This window comes from Thalassophryne amazonica, chromosome 8, assembly GCF_902500255.1.
Source record: "Thalassophryne amazonica chromosome 8, fThaAma1.1, whole genome shotgun sequence".
NCBI lineage: Eukaryota > Metazoa > Chordata > Actinopteri > Batrachoidiformes > Batrachoididae > Thalassophryne > Thalassophryne amazonica.
In genome coordinates this window covers 41,184,161-41,202,996 of record NC_047110.1, presented here as the reverse complement: position 1 = coordinate 41,202,996, position 18,836 = coordinate 41,184,161, and the positions used below count along the sequence as shown (strand labels likewise).

Genomic DNA, 18,836 nt, shown 5'->3' with positions numbered 1-18,836 from the left:
CTTTTAAATGTAATAAAAGTCACAGCAAATAATGGTTACAAGCAGTTTTTATACAGGATTACATATGCGTGACAGAGGCGGACCTTATTTTGCTAAATCCTTCTCTTATTGGCCCCTCGTGGGCATTCAAGGGAGGTCCATCCCCCTGCCCAAGGTCCGTGCAATAACGGGAGACATATGATTTATAATGGTAACCTAACTCTCTTTATCCTAAGTGGTACAAACTGGTTAAATCGGGTTTTACATACAAATACCAAGCGAGAACAAAGGAAAGTGAGAATAAGAATGAAACTAAAAGTATAACCCTGAATAAAATAACTACCTTAATACCAAAACAAGTATAGAAAACAAATAAAGAAAACCATAATTGAACACAGAAATATATCTAACATAATCGTCCCTTTTCAAGACCAGGCCCAACATTTTCAGCAAGTTCTGGTCATTTCTTTGACATCATCCTTTGAACAGTCAAAAGTAATTGGGTCAAACGTAGCCACCTTGGTGGAGGTAATAATATCTAAAAGTATCCTTAGTGTGCTGTAAATGATGCTTTTTAGACATTAGAAATAAGTTTTGTTTGGAGAACCTGCAACATTCTGACAAAAATGCATCCCTAATTGTCCCCAACATAACTATTTCTTCGAATAATGTGAACTTTGTTTCTCTGGTTTTGCTTTCCTAGAACTGTCCTGCAACACCCAGTCCCAACACCATCACATCTGTGGATTTCACGACCAATACCGCCAACATCCTCCCATCTCTATTCACTCCCATCTCTCCTGGCCCCTGATCCCTCCCCCCTCCAATCACTGCTTTCCTATTTGCCTTCCCATCACGTCTGCAGAGTGGGTGCCAGCTTCCTCCCCCAGGGGTGGGAGTGAGGAGCTGGGGGAGGCACTGGACAAACCCCTGGAGAATGATGCTGAGGGTGTGTGGAGCCCGGACATTGAGCAGAGCTTCCAGGAGGCTCTGGCCATCTATCCTCCATGTGGACGCAGAAAAATCATCCTGTCTGATGAGGGCAAGATGTACGGTACGCCAACCATACCTGTGAAACCTTAAAACCCATTATGTCTGCAGAAAGGTTTGCATTTTGACCAGGGGTAAGGAATGTTATGTGTTAGGAAATTATTGAGCCTACACATGGCCTTCAGAACACAATATTACAGCAAACATTTGTCACTTTGTGTTTCATGTTTGTAACTTTAATTCAAAGTGGAAAGTCCAAACAGCAAACACATCTGAGAAAAACCGAACCCCAAATGATTTAAAACAAGTTTCTCTTTATCATTTATTTACAAAGGTGTAGAACAGGGGTGGGCAATCATGTGCCATGAAGGGCCGAAGCACTGCAGGTTTTCCTTGCTACCAATCACCTCAGCAGGTGATTTCATTAATGTTCAGGTGTTTCAGCAGGTGGTTTCATTGACAACCAGGTGTTTATGTTCAAGGGAGAAGCTCATCAGCAACCCACCTGCTGAGGTGATTGGTTGCAAGGAAAACATGCAGTGTCTCGGCCCTCGTTGCCCACCCCTGGTGTAGAATCTGCAAAGGTCCATTTCACACCCGCATGCAACCTATTGACAGATCATGAAGATGCTGTAGGTTTGGAAGTCAAATATTTGTATTCTGTATATTATTACCAGTTTGTGTGTTTAACTGTTAAGGTATTGTCACATTAGCTACAAGCGCCTGCAAGCAACAGAGGCAAAGCAGTGACTTGCCATTCATTTTCAGTAAGAGTGGGCGTTTTGCAGCGGCAAGAGACAACGATCACACTGCCACCAGCTAGGCACAGTCAAAATTGACTTGAAGTCTATTTGAAGTCTATTTTATGCAAATACTGACGCAACTGCCAATCAGTGTGAAAAGGTAGCATTATGTCAGCTGGTTGTTTGCTCAAACAAATTTATCCAAGACGGCGGAAAACGCTCTGAAACAACTGCGTAATTCTGTCTCTCATACATTTTGTATAAGAAAGTGAGAAATAAACACTTCTAAATCTAAAAATGCTGTTATTATAACCAGATAATACCTCTGAAGTGATTTACAAGACATCTTATGGAGATGTAGCGTGCATGCCTCGGGAATGCCATCAAGCTTGTGACCACAGCATTAGAAAGATTGTTTATGTAGTAATTAACCCATTTTTGATTAAAGTTGTTGCAAATTATGCTAGTTATCATAAGAAGAAAATATTATATTATGTTGTATCTGGATGTATATTTGGGACTCAGTTATCACAGATGGACACTTGGCCTTTTAATAGAGCTATGTGCAATGAATGCCTCCCGTAGTTTTCTTAGTTTGTAGTGGAATAAACACAGAGGCTGTGATTTGCTAAGATCCCAGATAACGAGTGGTGAATTGCTTGGGCAGTCCAAACTTACATGTTGGGGCAGAGACAGTTTTGCTAGTGTCGTACTAAGAGTAAATGCACAATCGATAGTGGGTGGTATTGTGATGTAGACTGTAGTATGTACAAGAGGATTTTTCTGCATCTTAATTAAAAATTAAACCAAATCAGCTACTTAAGTTAATGGATGCAGGTGCAAGGCACCTCTTTGTCTAGATCTAATATACATTAAACACAACTCAGTACTTGAATAGCAGTAAATCTGATTGATTTATCTAATGCTGTCTATTTTATTTATTATCATCTCTCCAGTGTTTGTCTAGTCTATGTTTTAAAAGTGATTACACTTGGTGCTATCTGTCATTGGAAATGAAAATTTACTCAAATGCAGACTTGGCCATCTTTTAAATAATTTCTTTCTGTGACCCCTTCTGTTGTTTTCTGATGGTGCATAAGGAGCACATTCACACACAGTCAATGTTTATGCTTTGTTACTTACAAAATCTGATACATAAATGTGTTCATGTACTGGAAATTTAAAAAAGCAGTCTCCTATTTCAGACATTCATTCCTGCTACATCCATCGCCCTCCAGCAAACCAGTGAACAATCACGCTGCACTCCACCTGTGGAATGCACAGAGAACCATGTGCACAGAACCGTGTGCACAGTTCTCTGTGTGTTCCACCCGTAGAACGCACCACAATCACCCACCACTCTGCCAAAACACTGTTGTAATAGCCAGCGTATAAGCGTGTTCAAGCATTGTGGGTCTTTTGCACACAGCCGCGGTGTCCCGCACAGACTCTGATATGTGTGTCTGTTTTTGCTCCACCTGTTACACATGCACACATTTATTATTAAAGAAACAAGCATGAAATAAAGTTATATATGATGTTCACAGTGAATGATTAAAAAAGCCTCTGCGTTGGACAGAATTTTGTCAAGTGCAATTAGTTAATGCCAAGTTTTGAAAGTCACAAAAAACAGACACTATCACCCACAGAATTTTCCTTTGACTTTGATAGATCAAGTTGCCTGTGCAGACATTACCTGTTTTCATGTCTTCTTCCACCTTTATGTGCACTCGGGTGCACAGGCTCCAAATTGCATATTCATGAAGGCAAACACACTTACTTGTCAATATACGCTATTTTGCACATTTGCCAGAAGCAATCCTTGTTGCGCACAGGTGTATCTGCAAGTGCAGTGGTGTTTGCAAATGTTTTTACACACGCAAACATTTAATAAGTCAAGCCCAGAATGTCATGTGGCTACACAATGGAGCTGTAATCATTAATTGATTAATCAATAATTAATTGATTATTAAATTAATCTCTAGCTATTTGGTAATTGTAATTTTAGTAATTACAATAGTTACTAATTTTGAGTCATCCTTTGTTAATTTCATATTATCTGAGGTCAGTTTCTTAAATGTGGATGTTTTCTGCTATCTTTCCTCTCTCTCTGACAGTAAACTGAATATTTTTGGGTTGTGGACAAAACAAGCCATTTGATTGTCTTTCATATTTTCTTTCATATTTGTTCCATGACTGCCTTAAAAATTTCTGGCACTTTATATGTTTGTGTTTTTAAACATTTGAAAAATACTTTTTATGACAAAATATTTTGAATCTCAGGTTGAACATTAGGATTCGTTGTTATAATTTATTGGTAAATAAGCTAAAGGAAAATGAATGAATCTGAAAATAATCAAGAGGCTAATAAAAAAATCACAAAATTAATTGAGCATTCAAAAAATAATCAATACAACAATCAAGTATACAAATAATGAATGTTTATGAGTGCAACAGTAAGAGTATTTCATGAGGTGAAAGATAGAATGTTCCATTCAATTCAAAATATTCTTTCCATTGAGCGAATTTAAAAAAAAAAAATCATTATTTGTTTTATTTAACGGCTAAAATAGATCCTTGTCATTTGATATTTTATTAATTTCTAAACAAGAGAAAGGGACTTACATTTTGGTGTGCATCGCTGGTCTTTTGACATCAACAGGTTCCAAACAGTCAAATTTAAATTTGAGTCCAATCCAGTCCAAAATTGTTCTCAGTCAACTTGCAAAAACAGTCAGTTCAAAAACAATCCTGATGATGTAGTCCATAGCTGATGCTGTGCATCATGTACAGACTGCCGTCTGCTTTTCTCAGTCCAGTCCAGCGAAAAATTGCAACAGAAATGTGTAGAGCTCTTCATCTGACAGTGGTTCCACTTCAACTAGAGACGTCCCAGCGAATACTGCAAATGCCTCCAGATGGCTTCTAGCATACTGGGTTTGTTTTTTGTGTTAGAAGAATGAGCAGTTCCTGCCATGTTTGTTTTTAAGCTAAGTGTCATCGCTACTAGTGTGAGCATGAGTGGTAGTTGTGGCGTGCAATAGCACAAATTGTATAGTACCAAAATTGCACACTAAATAGCACTATTGCACAGTAAGTGGAACACAATGGCAAATGGAATGCATAATCCATGTCACGTGACATACAAACCACCAATCAGATGACAAGGATCTATTCAGGTGTTATACAACCCCTGGCAAAAATTATGGAATCACTGGCCTCGGAGGATGTTCATTCAGTTGTTTAATTTTGTAGAAAAAAAGCAGATCACAGACATGACACAAAACTAAAGTCATTTCAAATGGCAACTTTCTGGCTTTAAGAAACACTATAAGAAATCAGGAAAAAAAATTGTGACAGTCAGTAACGGTTACTTTTTTAGACCAAGCAGAGGGAAAAAAAAAATATGGAATCACTCAATTCTGAGGAAAAAATTATGGAATCATGAAAAACAAAAGAACGCTCCAACACATCACTAGTATTTTGTTGCACCACCTCTGGCTTTTATAACAGCTTGCAGTCTCTGAGGCATGGACTTAATGAGTGACAAACAGTACTCTTCATCAATCTGGCTCCAACTTTCTCTGATTGCTGTTGCCAGATCAGCTTTGCAGGTAGGAGCCTTGTCATGGACCATTTTCTTCAACTTCCACCAAAGATTTTCAGTTGGATTAAGATCCGGACTATTTGCAGGCCATGACATTGACCCTATGTGTCTTTTTGCAAGGAATGTTTTCACAGTTTTCGTTTTATGGCAAGATGCATTATCATCATGAAAAATGATTTCATCATCCCCAAACATCCTTTCAATTGATGGGATAAGAAAAGTGTCCAGAATATCAATGTAAACTTGTGCATTTATTGATGATGTAATGACAGCCATCTCCCCAGTGCCTGACATGCAGCCCCATATCATCAATGACTGTGAAAATGTACATGTTCTCTTCAGGCAGTCATCTTTATAAATCTCATTGGAACGGCACCAAACAAAAGTTCCAGCATCATCACCTTGCCCAATGCAGATTCGAGATTCATCACTGAATATGACTTTCATCCAGTCATCCACAGTCCACGATTGCTTTTCCTTAGCCCATTGTAACCTTGTTTTTTCTGTTTAGGTGTTAATGATGGTTTTCATTTAGCTTTTCTGTATGTAAATCCCATTTCCTTTAGGCGGTTTCTTACAGTTCGGTCACAGACGTTGACTCCAGTTTCCTCCCATTCGTTCCTCATTTGTTTTGTTGTGCATTTTTTATTTTTGAGACATATTGCTTTAAGTTAAGTTAAGTCTATCTTGACGCTTTGATGTCTTCCTTGGTCCACCAGTATGTTTGCCTTTAACAACCTTCCCATGTTGTTTGTATTTGGTCCAGAGTTTAGACACAGCTGACTGTGAACAACCAACATCTTTTACAACATTGCGTGATGATTTACCCTCTTTTAAGAGTTTGATAATCCTCTCCTTTGTTTCAATTGACATCTCTCATGTTGGTCATGTCAGTCCACTTGGTGCAATAGCTCTCCAAGGTGTGATCTCTCCTTTTTAGATGCAGAGTAATGAGCAGATCTGATTTGATGCAGGTGTTAGTTTTGGGGATTAAAATTTACAGGGTGATTCCATAATTTATTCCTCAGAATTGAGTGAGTCCATATTTTTTTCCCTGTGCTTGGTCTAAAAAAGTAACCGTTACTGACTGCCACAATTTTTTTTCTTGATTTCTTATAGTGTTTCTTAAAGCCAGAGAGTTGCCATTTGAAATGACTTTAGTTTTGTGTCAGGTAGTGATCTGCTTTTTTTCTACAAAATTAAACAACTGAATGAACATCCTCCGAGGCCGGTGAGTCCATAATTTTTGCCAGGGGTTGTATAATACAAAATAATCTTCAGCTGTTGCCCTACTAAACAATGCATATTATACAAATAATACTATTATTAATAATATTTGTACATATTATACAAATAATGAATGTATATGATTTCAGTGGTACGAATATTTCACAAGGTGAAAGATGGAACGTACCATTCAACTCGGCTTCGTCTCATTGAATAGTACGTTCCATCTTTCACCAAATTAAATATTTGTTCCATTGAAAGAATGGAAAAACATTCATTATTTGTTTTATATAACACTGAAAATAGATCCTTGTCATTTGATATTTTCTTAATTTATTAATTTAAATCACGTCCAGCTTTTCATCCTAACTTCATCCCAACAGCTCTTCATACCTCCAGACGCCTTCCCGGCATGGTGGATTTGTGTTTTTTTTTTTTTTTTTAATTGGCAGAGTCAGTTAGCTCTTTCAAATCGTCATCCACCAGCAAAACAAACTGCCATGTTTAGCTAAACGCTGCCCCCAGTAGTGTGAGCGTGCGCAGTGGTCGGGGCGTACAATAGCACATTTTGTATAGCACCAAAATTTCACACTAAAAAGAACTATTAGATGGTTAATAAAACACAATTGCAAATGGTACAAATAATCCATTTCACGTGACATGCAAGCCACCAATCAAATGACAAGGAGCCACTCAGCCATTATATAAAAAAATCTTAGCACACTTTTACTCGGCTTTTGACTGTCCGGTGTGTTTTTCACTGAAGATTATTTGGAGTTAAATGTTTTTGTCAGGTGACTAGAGCAGAAACCACGACTAGGCTGCAAATCTCTGTTCATACAGAGAGATTGGTTAATCCCAACATTTATCTCTACATCTACACCGCAGCTGAGCACAAATATCCACTCAGCATTCCATTTCATATGGTCAAACAGTTTGTTTCTCACAGTCTCCCACACACTTGTAGAAGTACATGTACACACACACACACACACACACACACACACACACACACACACACACACACACACACACACACACACACACACACACACACACACACACACACACACAAAAATAATCACACTTGCCCTTATGTTTGTGTTTCACATCACTGCTGTTTCCTGAACAGCTGTCAGATCCATGTGGTCCTTTAGTGTATGAAGTTGTCAGAAACAGGTGATACATATGAAACCTAATTTGTTACACTAACACAGATGATGCTTCCCGTGCAGATTTCAGTTTCTTGACCTTGTATAAAAAGCACTACTGTTAAGTTGACATATTAAGGCAGAACAACTCAAACAATCAAACCTGCAGTTAGGAAAAAGAAAAATTGCAATTCTAACTGAAATTTCCCGATCGATAACAATGTGAATAAGTTAAACTCAAAACATTCAAGTATGATTTTTTTCTCCTGTAAGTCTAGTAGTAGACAGAAACTTGTGTTATTCTTGATGAAATGACCCCAAACAGGTTCAGCCTAGGATGGCTCAAGAGATTTGACCTTCTCAAAACACATAGACTGTGATTGGATCACTTGAATTGTAACTGTGTGCGCTGTTACTTGAAGTAAGCAAACAAATGTAGTACTTAGTATTGCAACTGTTCTGGATCAAGATGAAGATCCAGTCTTTCAGTGACTTCGTGGACGGACTATCAGCAGTTTTTCTGTATGTGCTGAGAGTGTTGCAGTTGTTGAGTATTCACTTGTCTCTGCAGTGACACACGTGTCACACAGAGCTTGGCCTATGAGGTCGAGAAGCACGTGGAAAGATAAGTTTATGTAGTCATAAGGTTAATGGAGAGAAGTCTTGTTTCAAGTCTCATATATATAGTCTTGTATAGTTGTGAGACCTGATCCTCCTCAGTGATTCAAGGTGTCTGGATGTTTTTTGTGGTCTGTCTCTGTCGAGAACCCTTGGGTACTACTGGTATGGCTTTGTGTCAAATTAGCAGTTACTTCAGGAGATTCAGATGACGTACTTCTTGTATCATGATGGACAGCTACGATAGTACAGTAATTTTCCTGATCATCAATACTGAGGACCCCAGTAACTGGATGAGGCCAAGGGGATGCCCATGGAGGCCCCAGGCAGCAGATTTCAGGAGATAGTGATAAACTGAAGGTTTGCCTGTGTGGTCTGGATGTGACACTACTGCACTATTGCAACCCTCCAGATCTGTATGACTTTGTACCTGTTTGCCATGAAGTCCATTGTTCTTCATGAAATTAAAAAATAATACCATCTGATTCTTGATGGTGCCTCCTGTAATGTATTTCTTATTTTTCATCTGTTATGAAAATAATGCTTTCAGATAAAAGACAAACAAAACAATTATATCACAGCCTTTATCAATGAATATTTGTGAAATATCATTGTTAAAGATTAAAGAAAATACACCGCACTCACAGTCATAAGGTGCCAGAGAGATTCATAAATCAATGCAAAAAAGGCTCTGCACACTTATCTCCATGCAAAAATGTTTGTATTTATCCAAGCTTTCAGTCACACAACCTTCATCAGGGCATTGTTTGATGTGATGTGAAGGTGAGGTCATACTTCTTCACAACGCATTGCTGAAAGATGCGAACAACAGATGGCCTGACTTGTTGGATGAATGAATCCGTGTGGTAGCGGCGCTCTCAGACAGATTCTGACATTGTCTTGTTTTGTCACTGTGCCAGACAGTTCCGTTAACTGTTAGCCTAGCTTAGTATGCTACTGAGGTCATGGCCATCCTGTGGTCCACACTTAAATCCTTATAAAGCCTGTAATAATAGTTGGGTATGGTTGGAACAGAGGATAGATGGGCAGATGACACATATGGATGGGGAACTGAGTTGTGAAAGGTGGTGGTGGGTGAGGGGGGAGCATGTTGGCAACCCTGACGCTGAGTTACCCATTTTCTCCCAGTGGGGGTCAGAGGCAAGTGATGTGTGCAAGGGGACTACATTGGCTTGCTAGGAATGGCATGTGCGTTTGAGAGCCCATGGGTTCAAGGCAGCTCGGCTGTAACCCTAAACCAGAATAGACGTTTACCCTTTGAACACATGGAGGGGGTGGGGGACAAATAGACACCAAGGTGAAAAGCAGTGTCTTGCACGGCCTTGGGTCTAGCCCTACAATTCTGTCACACCTGTCCCATGTGTAGGTTTCTATGTTTCTATGTGACAAATTTGGAGTTGTCCCTTAGTTTTTAATTTGTACCGTTTCTTTGATTTACCTCCTTTAGTGCCCCTTCACACATAATGCGAAGTTTGGTCGACATCTGACCAAAAACAGCAAAACAGCGTGAAACAGTTTGAATTTACGCACCACAAAACATCGCGCCGACGGGCAGGCATGCATGAGCCCGGTGCAAGAGTTCGTGCACATGATGGTGTCTGTCAAGCAGGAACAGTGCGAGGTGCACTACATGATCGCATCACTTATGTGGAAAAAGAATAAAAACCAGCTGGTACCTGTGGGACCACATCGTGCTGCCTTTGTGGAATAAATAAAAGTTAAAACCAGCTGGTACCTGTGGCACCACATCACACTGCTCATCTGGAATAAATAAAAATTAAAACCAGCTGGTACCTCTGGGACCACATCACACCACTCGTGGAGTAAAAAAAAAGAAAAAACATACCACCCACAGGACGCGAACCCTCACCGTCCGAAAGCTCTGATTGCCAGTCAGAGACTTTACCACTGAGCTACAGAGCTGTCCTTTGAAAGCTACCAGAATCTGGCTCATATTAGGAAGGACATGGAAGTATTACAAAAAAAAAAAAAATTTCAAATCCCACACTATATAAAAGCACCGTATTTATCAAGGGAGCAATACAGATATGATCCATCTGTTTCTCTGTAGATGATGGTCACTGAAATACAGTCATGAAATGACATGAATGAGAAGCAGTGTGCTCTGATGACCACAGCTGGTCCGGGGCATCCAGTTGGCCGCGCGTGTGTTCTGCCCGACACACGTGTCTTGTGGACGGCGCACCGCAGCACAGACACCGCGTCATGTGGAAAAGAGCTCACGTGGGTGACGTGATAGTCAGATCGCACGCTGCGTGTTCTGATCTGACAGTTTGTTTCAACCTGGCGGGCTGTCATTGTCCGCTCCGTGCATGCGCTTGCTCGCTATGCTTGTCGCCATGGCGATAAATATTTTTATTTATGTCCACGTATTAAGGCAATCAGACACATGCATCTCACAGTGGACAGGTGTTAGTCCATGTCTGTCCAAACACAGTAGGTGTTGTCTAGCTGGGATGTCCAGAATGACAGATCACCACTGCCGCTTCTATCATAGCCAGACCTCCTGTCAGTTCTTAGCGCACGCACCAAAGCCACAGTTGTGTAGAACTTAGACAAATTTCTCTGCCAGTACGACAATGGTCGCCTGCAGTCTGCTGTCATGCCAAGAGTGTGACTGGCCACCCATTTTCTAAGTGCCATGTGAGCGGTGTTAGATGTCCGTGCGTTTCACCTGGATTTTGGCTGACACCTGCCGCGAGAGGGTACGATGGGATTGCATAGCGCACACTGTGTCTTTCAGCCACTGATGTGCTCAAATAGTTGTAGCAACGGGTGTACAAGGCATTACAGGAAAGGGACGATTTCACACGGTTTGCACACGATTCCTGCGTCATGCACACTTCGTCCAAACTTTGCACTATGTGTGAAGGGGAACTTAACTATGTGTCTTGGATGCTTTGTCAATCATTGTCCTTCATCGTCACCTTTACATCCACCTGTCTGTCTGTCAGTAGGTTGAAAGTGCCTTTCAGTTCACCTCCATCTGCTTGCGGTGTTTAACCTGACAGCCTTGCAGAAAACCCAGATTGATGACTTGAGAAAAGAGATGAGATTGAGTCTGTGCATGATCCTCATTGACCCTACGCTGCTCAACTAGCTCTTCCTTACAGTCCTGTGCACATCCCCTTTATTATCACTATCCCCCAGGTCACAGTGGCCAAGAACTCAAGTCATTCAAGCAACTGTAATCAATGCAAAGCCACTTCGAACCTCTTTAGTGTTGTCAACGTTGCTGAAGCGTTGATGGGTGGGTGTAAGTCAGGTAGTAAAATCAAACATCAGCTGAGAATATCTCTAAAGGGATACTTGAATTGTTTAATTTTATGCTGCAATTGTGCAGTATCCTTGCAGGAGCTAAATACGGGTGCATAGACAAAACAATCTGCGAGCAAAATACCTGCGTGTCTGCTGGACAAATTCTGACATACTCTGAATTTTGGGTTGAATTCCCCTCCGAAGAATGAATGCCATTCTTCTCTAAACAATCATATTGAGTCTTCGAACAGACAAACAGATGGAATATGTTTAGCTTGTCTTCTAGTCATTAGAAATTCCTAAATTGAATGGGGATGTTTTTAAGCACATATTCCACATACATTCAGCACATTTTTTGCATCATTCTGTCCATGGTACTGCTGCATCTTGTGCCTATTAATCAACAGACATATTAGCTCGCGTATTCAGGATGGTGACATGGATATTGCGGTGGTTATGTGCTCCGCAAGCAATTCACCATACATCTGCCAAGGAAAACATTTCCTGCCTTCTGTGGCTCTCTGCGAGAGATGTGCCCTGTGGTCAGACCATTGAGCTCATGCAGCAGTAACAGCAACAACAAAAAAAAAACAGTCCCACTTTTGGAGTGGAACTGCTGACAGCTCTGCAGAAGAATGTGCCACACAAAATATCATTAACTCTGTCATATTAAGTTATGGGCCACTTTTGCAATTATTATTGTGTCACTTCATGATGCCTTTTTCCATTAGTTTTCATTTGGCAGTAGTAAACTGTGCATCACATCATGTTTTATCCAGCTGTCTCGGTTCCTCCCCTGGCTTTCTCAACATCTGGGAGAGGAGGGCTTTTCCCATATTTTGGTGAGACTTGCTTCATGTGAAAAAGTTCTGTGTGCATTTATGCGGTGGACAGAATTAACAAAGATCTCTTCGGTAGCTAAGCTTTTCTGTCAAAATAAATAATACCCTCCCAACAAATGTCACTCCCACTGAGCTTTGCTTGCACATGTCAACCCATTAGTGTTTTTTTGTTTTTTTTTAATCTGTTGATGCAAACATGATTCTGTCTCAAGGGAATCTGAGTAGGAATGTGATTTGGAAGAATAGCAGGAAATAACAGCGATATGTCACACAGTGTGTCCAAACTGTGCAATCACAGTGAGAGATTTATCGAAGACCATGACTCAGCGATTATTGATTCAGCCTTTAGAGTTGGTGTTTTTTTTTTGCATGTGTTGGCTGTTTGCTAGTGTTACACCTACTGCTGTAGTTGCAGAATCAACTCCAAATGTGAGTCTAGGGCCGGCAAATAAAACATTATTATTACATAAATTAACAGACCTGGATGAGTTCATTTGTGATTAGCTCAATGATCATTTCAGAATTGAAGCTAAGATGCGGATTGAGCCAATTTATTATTGTTGTGGAACAGCCTAGAATTATCCATCTGTTTACAGACAAGCTAAAACATACTTACAGTAGTGTTCAGAATAATAGTAGTGCTATGTGACTAAAAAGATTAATCCAGGTTTTGAGTACATTTCTTATTGTTACATGGGAAACAAGGTACCAGTAGATTCAGTAGATTCTCACAAATCCAACAAGACCAAGCATTCATGATATGCACACTCTTAAGGCTATGAAATTGGGCTATTAGTAAAAAAAAGTAGAAAAGGGGGTGTTCACAATAATAGTAGTGTGGCATACAGTCAGTGAGTTTGTCAGTATTGTGGAACAAGCAGGTGTGAATCAGGTGTCCCCTATTTAAGGATGAAGCCAGCACCTGTTGAACATGCTTTTCTCTTTGAAAGCCTGAGGAAAATGGGACGTTCAAGACATTGTTCAGAAGAACAGCGTAGTTTGATTAAAAAGTTGATTGGAGAGGGGAAAACGTATATGCAGGTGCAAAAAATTATAGGCTGTTCATCTACAATGATCTTCAATGCTTTAAAATGGACAACCAGAGACATGTGGAAGAAAACGGAAAACAACCATCAAAATGGATAGAAGAATAACCAAAATGGCAAAGGCTCACCCATTGATCAGCTCCAGGATAATCAAAGACAGTCTGGAGTTACCTGTAAGTGCTGTGACAGTTAGAAGACGCCTGTGTGAAGCTAATTTATTTGCAAGAATCCCCCGCAAAGTCCCTCTGTTAAATAAAAGACATGTGCAGAAGAGGTTACAATTTGCCAAAGAACACATCAACTGGCCGAAAGAGAAATGGAGGAATATTTTGTGGACTGATGAGAGTAAAATTGTTCTTTTTGGGTCCAAGGGCCGAAGACAGTTTGTGAGACGACCCCCAAACTCTGAATTCAAGCCACAGTTCACAGTGAAGACAGTGAAGCATGGTGGTGCAAGCATCATGATATGGGCATGTTTCTCCTACTATGGTGTTGGGCCTATATATCGCATACCAGGTATCATGGATCAGTTTGGATATGTCAAAATACTAAAAGAGATCATGTTGCCTTATGCTGAAGAGGACATGCCCTTGAAATGAGTGTTTCAAGACAATGACCCCAAGCACACTAGTAAACGAGCAAAATCTTGGTTCCAAACCAACAAAATTAATGCCTCGCAGATGTGAAGAAATCATGAAAAACTGTGGTTATACAACTAAATACTTGTTTAGTGATTCACAGGATTGCTAAAAAAGCAGTTTGAACATAATAGTTTTGAGTTAGTAGCGTCAACAGCAGATGCTACTATTATTGTGAAGACCCCCTTTTCTACTTTTTTTTTTACTAATAGCCCAATTTCATAGCCTTAAGAGTGTGCATATCATGAATGCTTGGTCTTGTTGGATTTGTGAGAATCTACTGAATCTACTGGTACCTTGTTTCCCATGTAACAATAAGAAATATACTCAAAACCTGGATTAATCTTTTTAGTCACATAGCACTACTATTATTCTGAACACTACTGTATTTCTTGATTAGTCTAGAACAGGCGTGCCCAATCTTTTTTGAACACAGATCTACTTGTAAAGTTGACAGTGTATTGAGATCTACCAAGCCACGTCGAAAGCCATTTGGTGTTTTCACGTACCCCATAATCCCTTGCGCGCCAGAGTTGCTGCAGTCAAAACAACATAGAGAATCCACATGATGACAATTGTAAATGAATATTATACAACAAAAATGTAATTTTTTTTATGCGTTTCATCATGTTAATAAGAGACTGCATGCATGATACCCTGAAAACTTGCTAAAACAATTATAACAAATAATCCGTGTCTGCTACGTTTAATCTGCGTGGAATTTAATGAGCGCAAACCGAATTTCAGACATCTTATATATATTAGTCTGGAACAAGAGGACAAACAGTGTTGTAAAGAACAATAATCAAGACGTTAAAGAGCAAACTTCACTTTCCCCCAGAACGACATGATCAGGAAGCGAGCGTAGCTCACAGCAGCTCCCATTGAAAATAACAGAGAGACAGCCTGTGATTCTCGCATGTTTACATAAAACAAATGCAATAACAACTTCTATAAACCCAGAGAATATATTCATAAGAGTTTTAGGCACAATATAAAGAGTTTTATGTTGCGACATTAATGGTGTTGTCTGTGTGCAGCGGTTAAAGTGCAGCCCGATGAGAGCGTCTCAATGCAGTTCTCAGTGTTACTGAGATCTTGCAGCGCGGCGACCTCTCCGAAGTTTTGTGGTATTTGAAACCTGAAAAGCCTCAATAGCGTAGCTGCAATTTATTGTGCACCAATATAATAACACAATTTCCTGGCACAAAGATAAAGTTTTAACAGTAATAATGCATTATTGAAGTAAAAGTGCATGGTGCAAAGAATAAGCACAAGTCAGCCTAGGACTGGCCTGTAACAACACAACAACAAACAACTCAAATTGCACAATGCCTAATTAAAGTTGGAAAAGTTGTTCCCTACCTTAGTGGGACGTCTGGCACTGAGAGGAGGCAAGAAGTAAGAAAAGCTAAATCCAAAAGCTGTGCATATTCAGCATGTTTGGGTGGACGGTTTGGCTATGCAAAACTATAAAAGCACCAAAGTCTATCAATATCTCCTTGAATCAAGTTAAAATACTACCCGACAAGTAGTACCACTGTAATGCCAAGATTACGTAACGTTAATATACGTATGGTGTTATTTCATGCAGTGCTTGGTTGTATCAAACGCCAGAAAATAAATAAATTAGATAGCAGCTAACACTACAAACACAGCTTACCCGTTTGTCTCACTAGCATCCGCCGTGGCTTCTTCAACGGAGGGTTGTAGTCCAACCATTGCTCTGGGTAAGGATGAAGTGGTGTGGGTTTTTTCTCCACAAAATAAAAAGAACAGATATAGGGATGTTTGGGTGGATTTTTCAAATTCGGCGCCTTTAGCCAGCACCAGAGAGCCTCATCTTTCGATGGAGGAGGGAACAAATTAAATGCTCATCCACGGCACTCAAATCTCTCCTTTCCCTGTTCAAAACATCGTTCTGAAAGTGATAGTTTCCTCTTCTTCCAGTTGTCGTGGCACTCACGAACTGAACATTTAATGCTGCTCATGTTTGGACACTTCTAGCGTACTGCGTTCCCACGCTAATCATCAGACGCAGTGACAAACCGAAAGTTGTTTGATAAAATGGAGCCGCTCACCCTGACTTCCTGAATAAAGTAAATAACAAAAGCAGTAAGTCACAGAATTAATAGTCACAGTGGAATTGAGCTAACGGCTCACTATTTGCATTCACAAACACAACAAATGCAAAAATAAATGAATAAAAATGCTAACTTTTAACTGTTAACATACCATTTTTGTCCACAGTGTAACTTACGTATTTAGGCTCTTTATGTTGCTTCAAAAATGTTTTCTCGTTTTCATTTTTTTCTCTGCAGCATAGAAGTTGAATTTAAATTTAAGAAATTTAACGGCAGCCAGCATCCTTATTGGTGCAGTGCTGCCACCTTCTGCATCAGTCTGTTATAGCAGCACTGTCCGTTACAACACCAGTGTCATATGATCGACTGGAACTCAGCCGGCGATCCACCAGTCATCCGCAAGCGACTGGTTGGGCACGCCAGGTCTAGAACATTATTATGTTCTTGAACTTTCCTGTATGTTCTGTGATGTTCCACTTAGTTTTATGGTTTTCTAGAAGATTCTGTAGCGTATACAAGCATTTCCCAGAAAGTTCTAGAATATTCCAAGGTATTCTAAGTAAACAACTTATGCAGCTGGTCTGCTCTGTGTAAGCCTGATCCTGTCAGATCTCAGGAGCTGAGCAGTGCAGCATCTGGTTAGTACTTGGATGGGAGACCTCTTTGGAGCTCCAGCAGCTGTGTGTGATTCTCCAGGTGAACCTGGAGTTGCATTAGGAATGGCATCTGGCATAAAACTTGTGCCAAATACCTATGTGGCTCTGCCTCTGTAAGCTGTGGCGACCCCTAACAATAACGGGAGCAGCTGAACTGATAACATTCTAAGTAAACAACTTGAGTAGTATCTAAGGCGGACACGCAGGCATCTGGCAGTGTTTTTTACCAGCACTTATCATTTGAACCTTTTTTGTAAATACCCAAGGATTTGTTAATAAAGTGTTCATTATTGAGGAATATCTTTCTCTGTTGAATACGGCAGCTTTTCGGCGCTGTCGGCAGGATCCCCATTTTCTTTTGAGGGTACAGTGAATTTAGATGCACCATGACGGAGACAGCTATAGTAGATTTAATTAAAGTGCTGCAGGAGTAGTTGCAAATGCAGTGTCCTGGAAATTACCTCAGTGATATGGGCTTTCCCCCCCCATGCTTACCTTCTTCTGCTTGAATTGATGTGTGCAGTACCTACAACCTCTCTGTGATTAGTGCAGCTCATGATCCATATTAGAATAATAATTATGACAGTTTTGCTGTATAACACTGCAAATATTTGCAGGAGGCTGAAGACCTGAGTTTTGAAGGCCTGATGCTTCTGTTCTTGCTGTACAGTTGTTAGGACCTGAACACTAACCACTGAGCTTAGGTAATGACGGCATGTCTTTGGTATTAGATCTTTCTGGAGAATCCTGTGCCACTGGAATGACTTTGTATTGAAGAAGGTGCATTTTACAAAGCATGCCGCTGCATGCAGGTGAATGTTACCTTTGAACCCCAGCGACTGGGCCAGGGAAAGTGGATGTCCACTTAAAGCAGGGGTGGGCAACTTTATGCCATGTTTTATTGCATATTTGAGATTAAAATTAAACAACAGTTTGAAATGTATCCTTTCCTGGTGCGCATTTACTGAAGACATATACGAGGTCTATTAGAAAAGTATCCGACCTTATTATTTTTTTCAAAAACCATATGGATTTGAATCATGTGTGATTACATCAGACATGCTTGAACCCTCGTGGGCATGCAAGAGTTTTTTAACGCCTGTCGGTTACGTCATTCGCCTGTGGGCAGTCTTTGAGTGAGGAGTGGCCCACCCTCTCGTCGTTTTTTTCATTGTTTAGGAATGGCTCAGAGACTGCTGCTTTGTTTGATCAAAATTTTTTCAAAACTGTAAGGCACAACTGAGTGGACACCATTCGATAAATTCAGCTGGTTTTCGGTAAAAATTTTAACGGCTGATGAGAGATTTTGGTCTGGTAGTGTCGCCGTAAGGACGGCCCACGGTGCCTGACGGCGATCTGCGCTTCGAGGTGGCAGCGTCTCGCCGTTTCAAGTTGAAAACTTCCACATTTCAGGCTCTGTTGACCCAGTAAGTCGTCAGAGAACAGAGAACTTTCAGAAGAAGTCGGCATGAGGAGTTTATTCGGACATTCCATTGTTAACGGACATTTTGTAAATGAAAGAACGTGTGGGCAGAGTCGCATGTCGGGCCGGACCCGACAGCCATCAAAAGCCGCCTGAATTTTACAAATGGTTTTCAACACGGAGGAAAACCAGGAACTTCTGGCCCAGTCACAACATTGAAGAAGAAGGAGGAAGAGACATCAGAACAAGAACCATTGTCTTAATAGCCCCATTAATTTAATGATTTTTACAGGCTACTGACAGCCCCATTTCCACCGAGTTGTTTGGGTCGGAGCTGCACCGTGTTTTCGGTGTGAGAACGGTTATTCTCGACGGCAGAATCCTTTGGATGGCGGGTGGAAACACTTATATTGATGACCGCGCACTTGCACGGTGTCCGTGACTTCTCCACTCGACACCGAGGCAAAACTGAGTTTTTTCAGATTTTTTTTTGTTTTGTTTTATTGTTTTGTGGATCATGGGATAATTTCGT

The 18,836-nt window shown here is 40.4% G+C and overlaps 1 protein-coding gene across 1 annotated transcript in view; it reads left to right on the top strand.

Moving 5' to 3' along the window:
* Positions 1 to 909: 909 nt before the first annotated feature.
* The window catches only part of LOC117515469 (transcriptional enhancer factor TEF-3-like), a 73,902-nt gene continuing 55,975 nt past the window's right edge, over positions 910 to 18,836 (top strand). Inside the window, exon 1 of the mRNA XM_034176039.1 lies at positions 910 to 1,033. Within this exon, the coding sequence (XP_034031930.1) occupies positions 1,027 to 1,033 (7 nt within the window). The 5' untranslated portion in view covers positions 910 to 1,026. The remainder of the gene's footprint in view (positions 1,034 to 18,836) is intronic.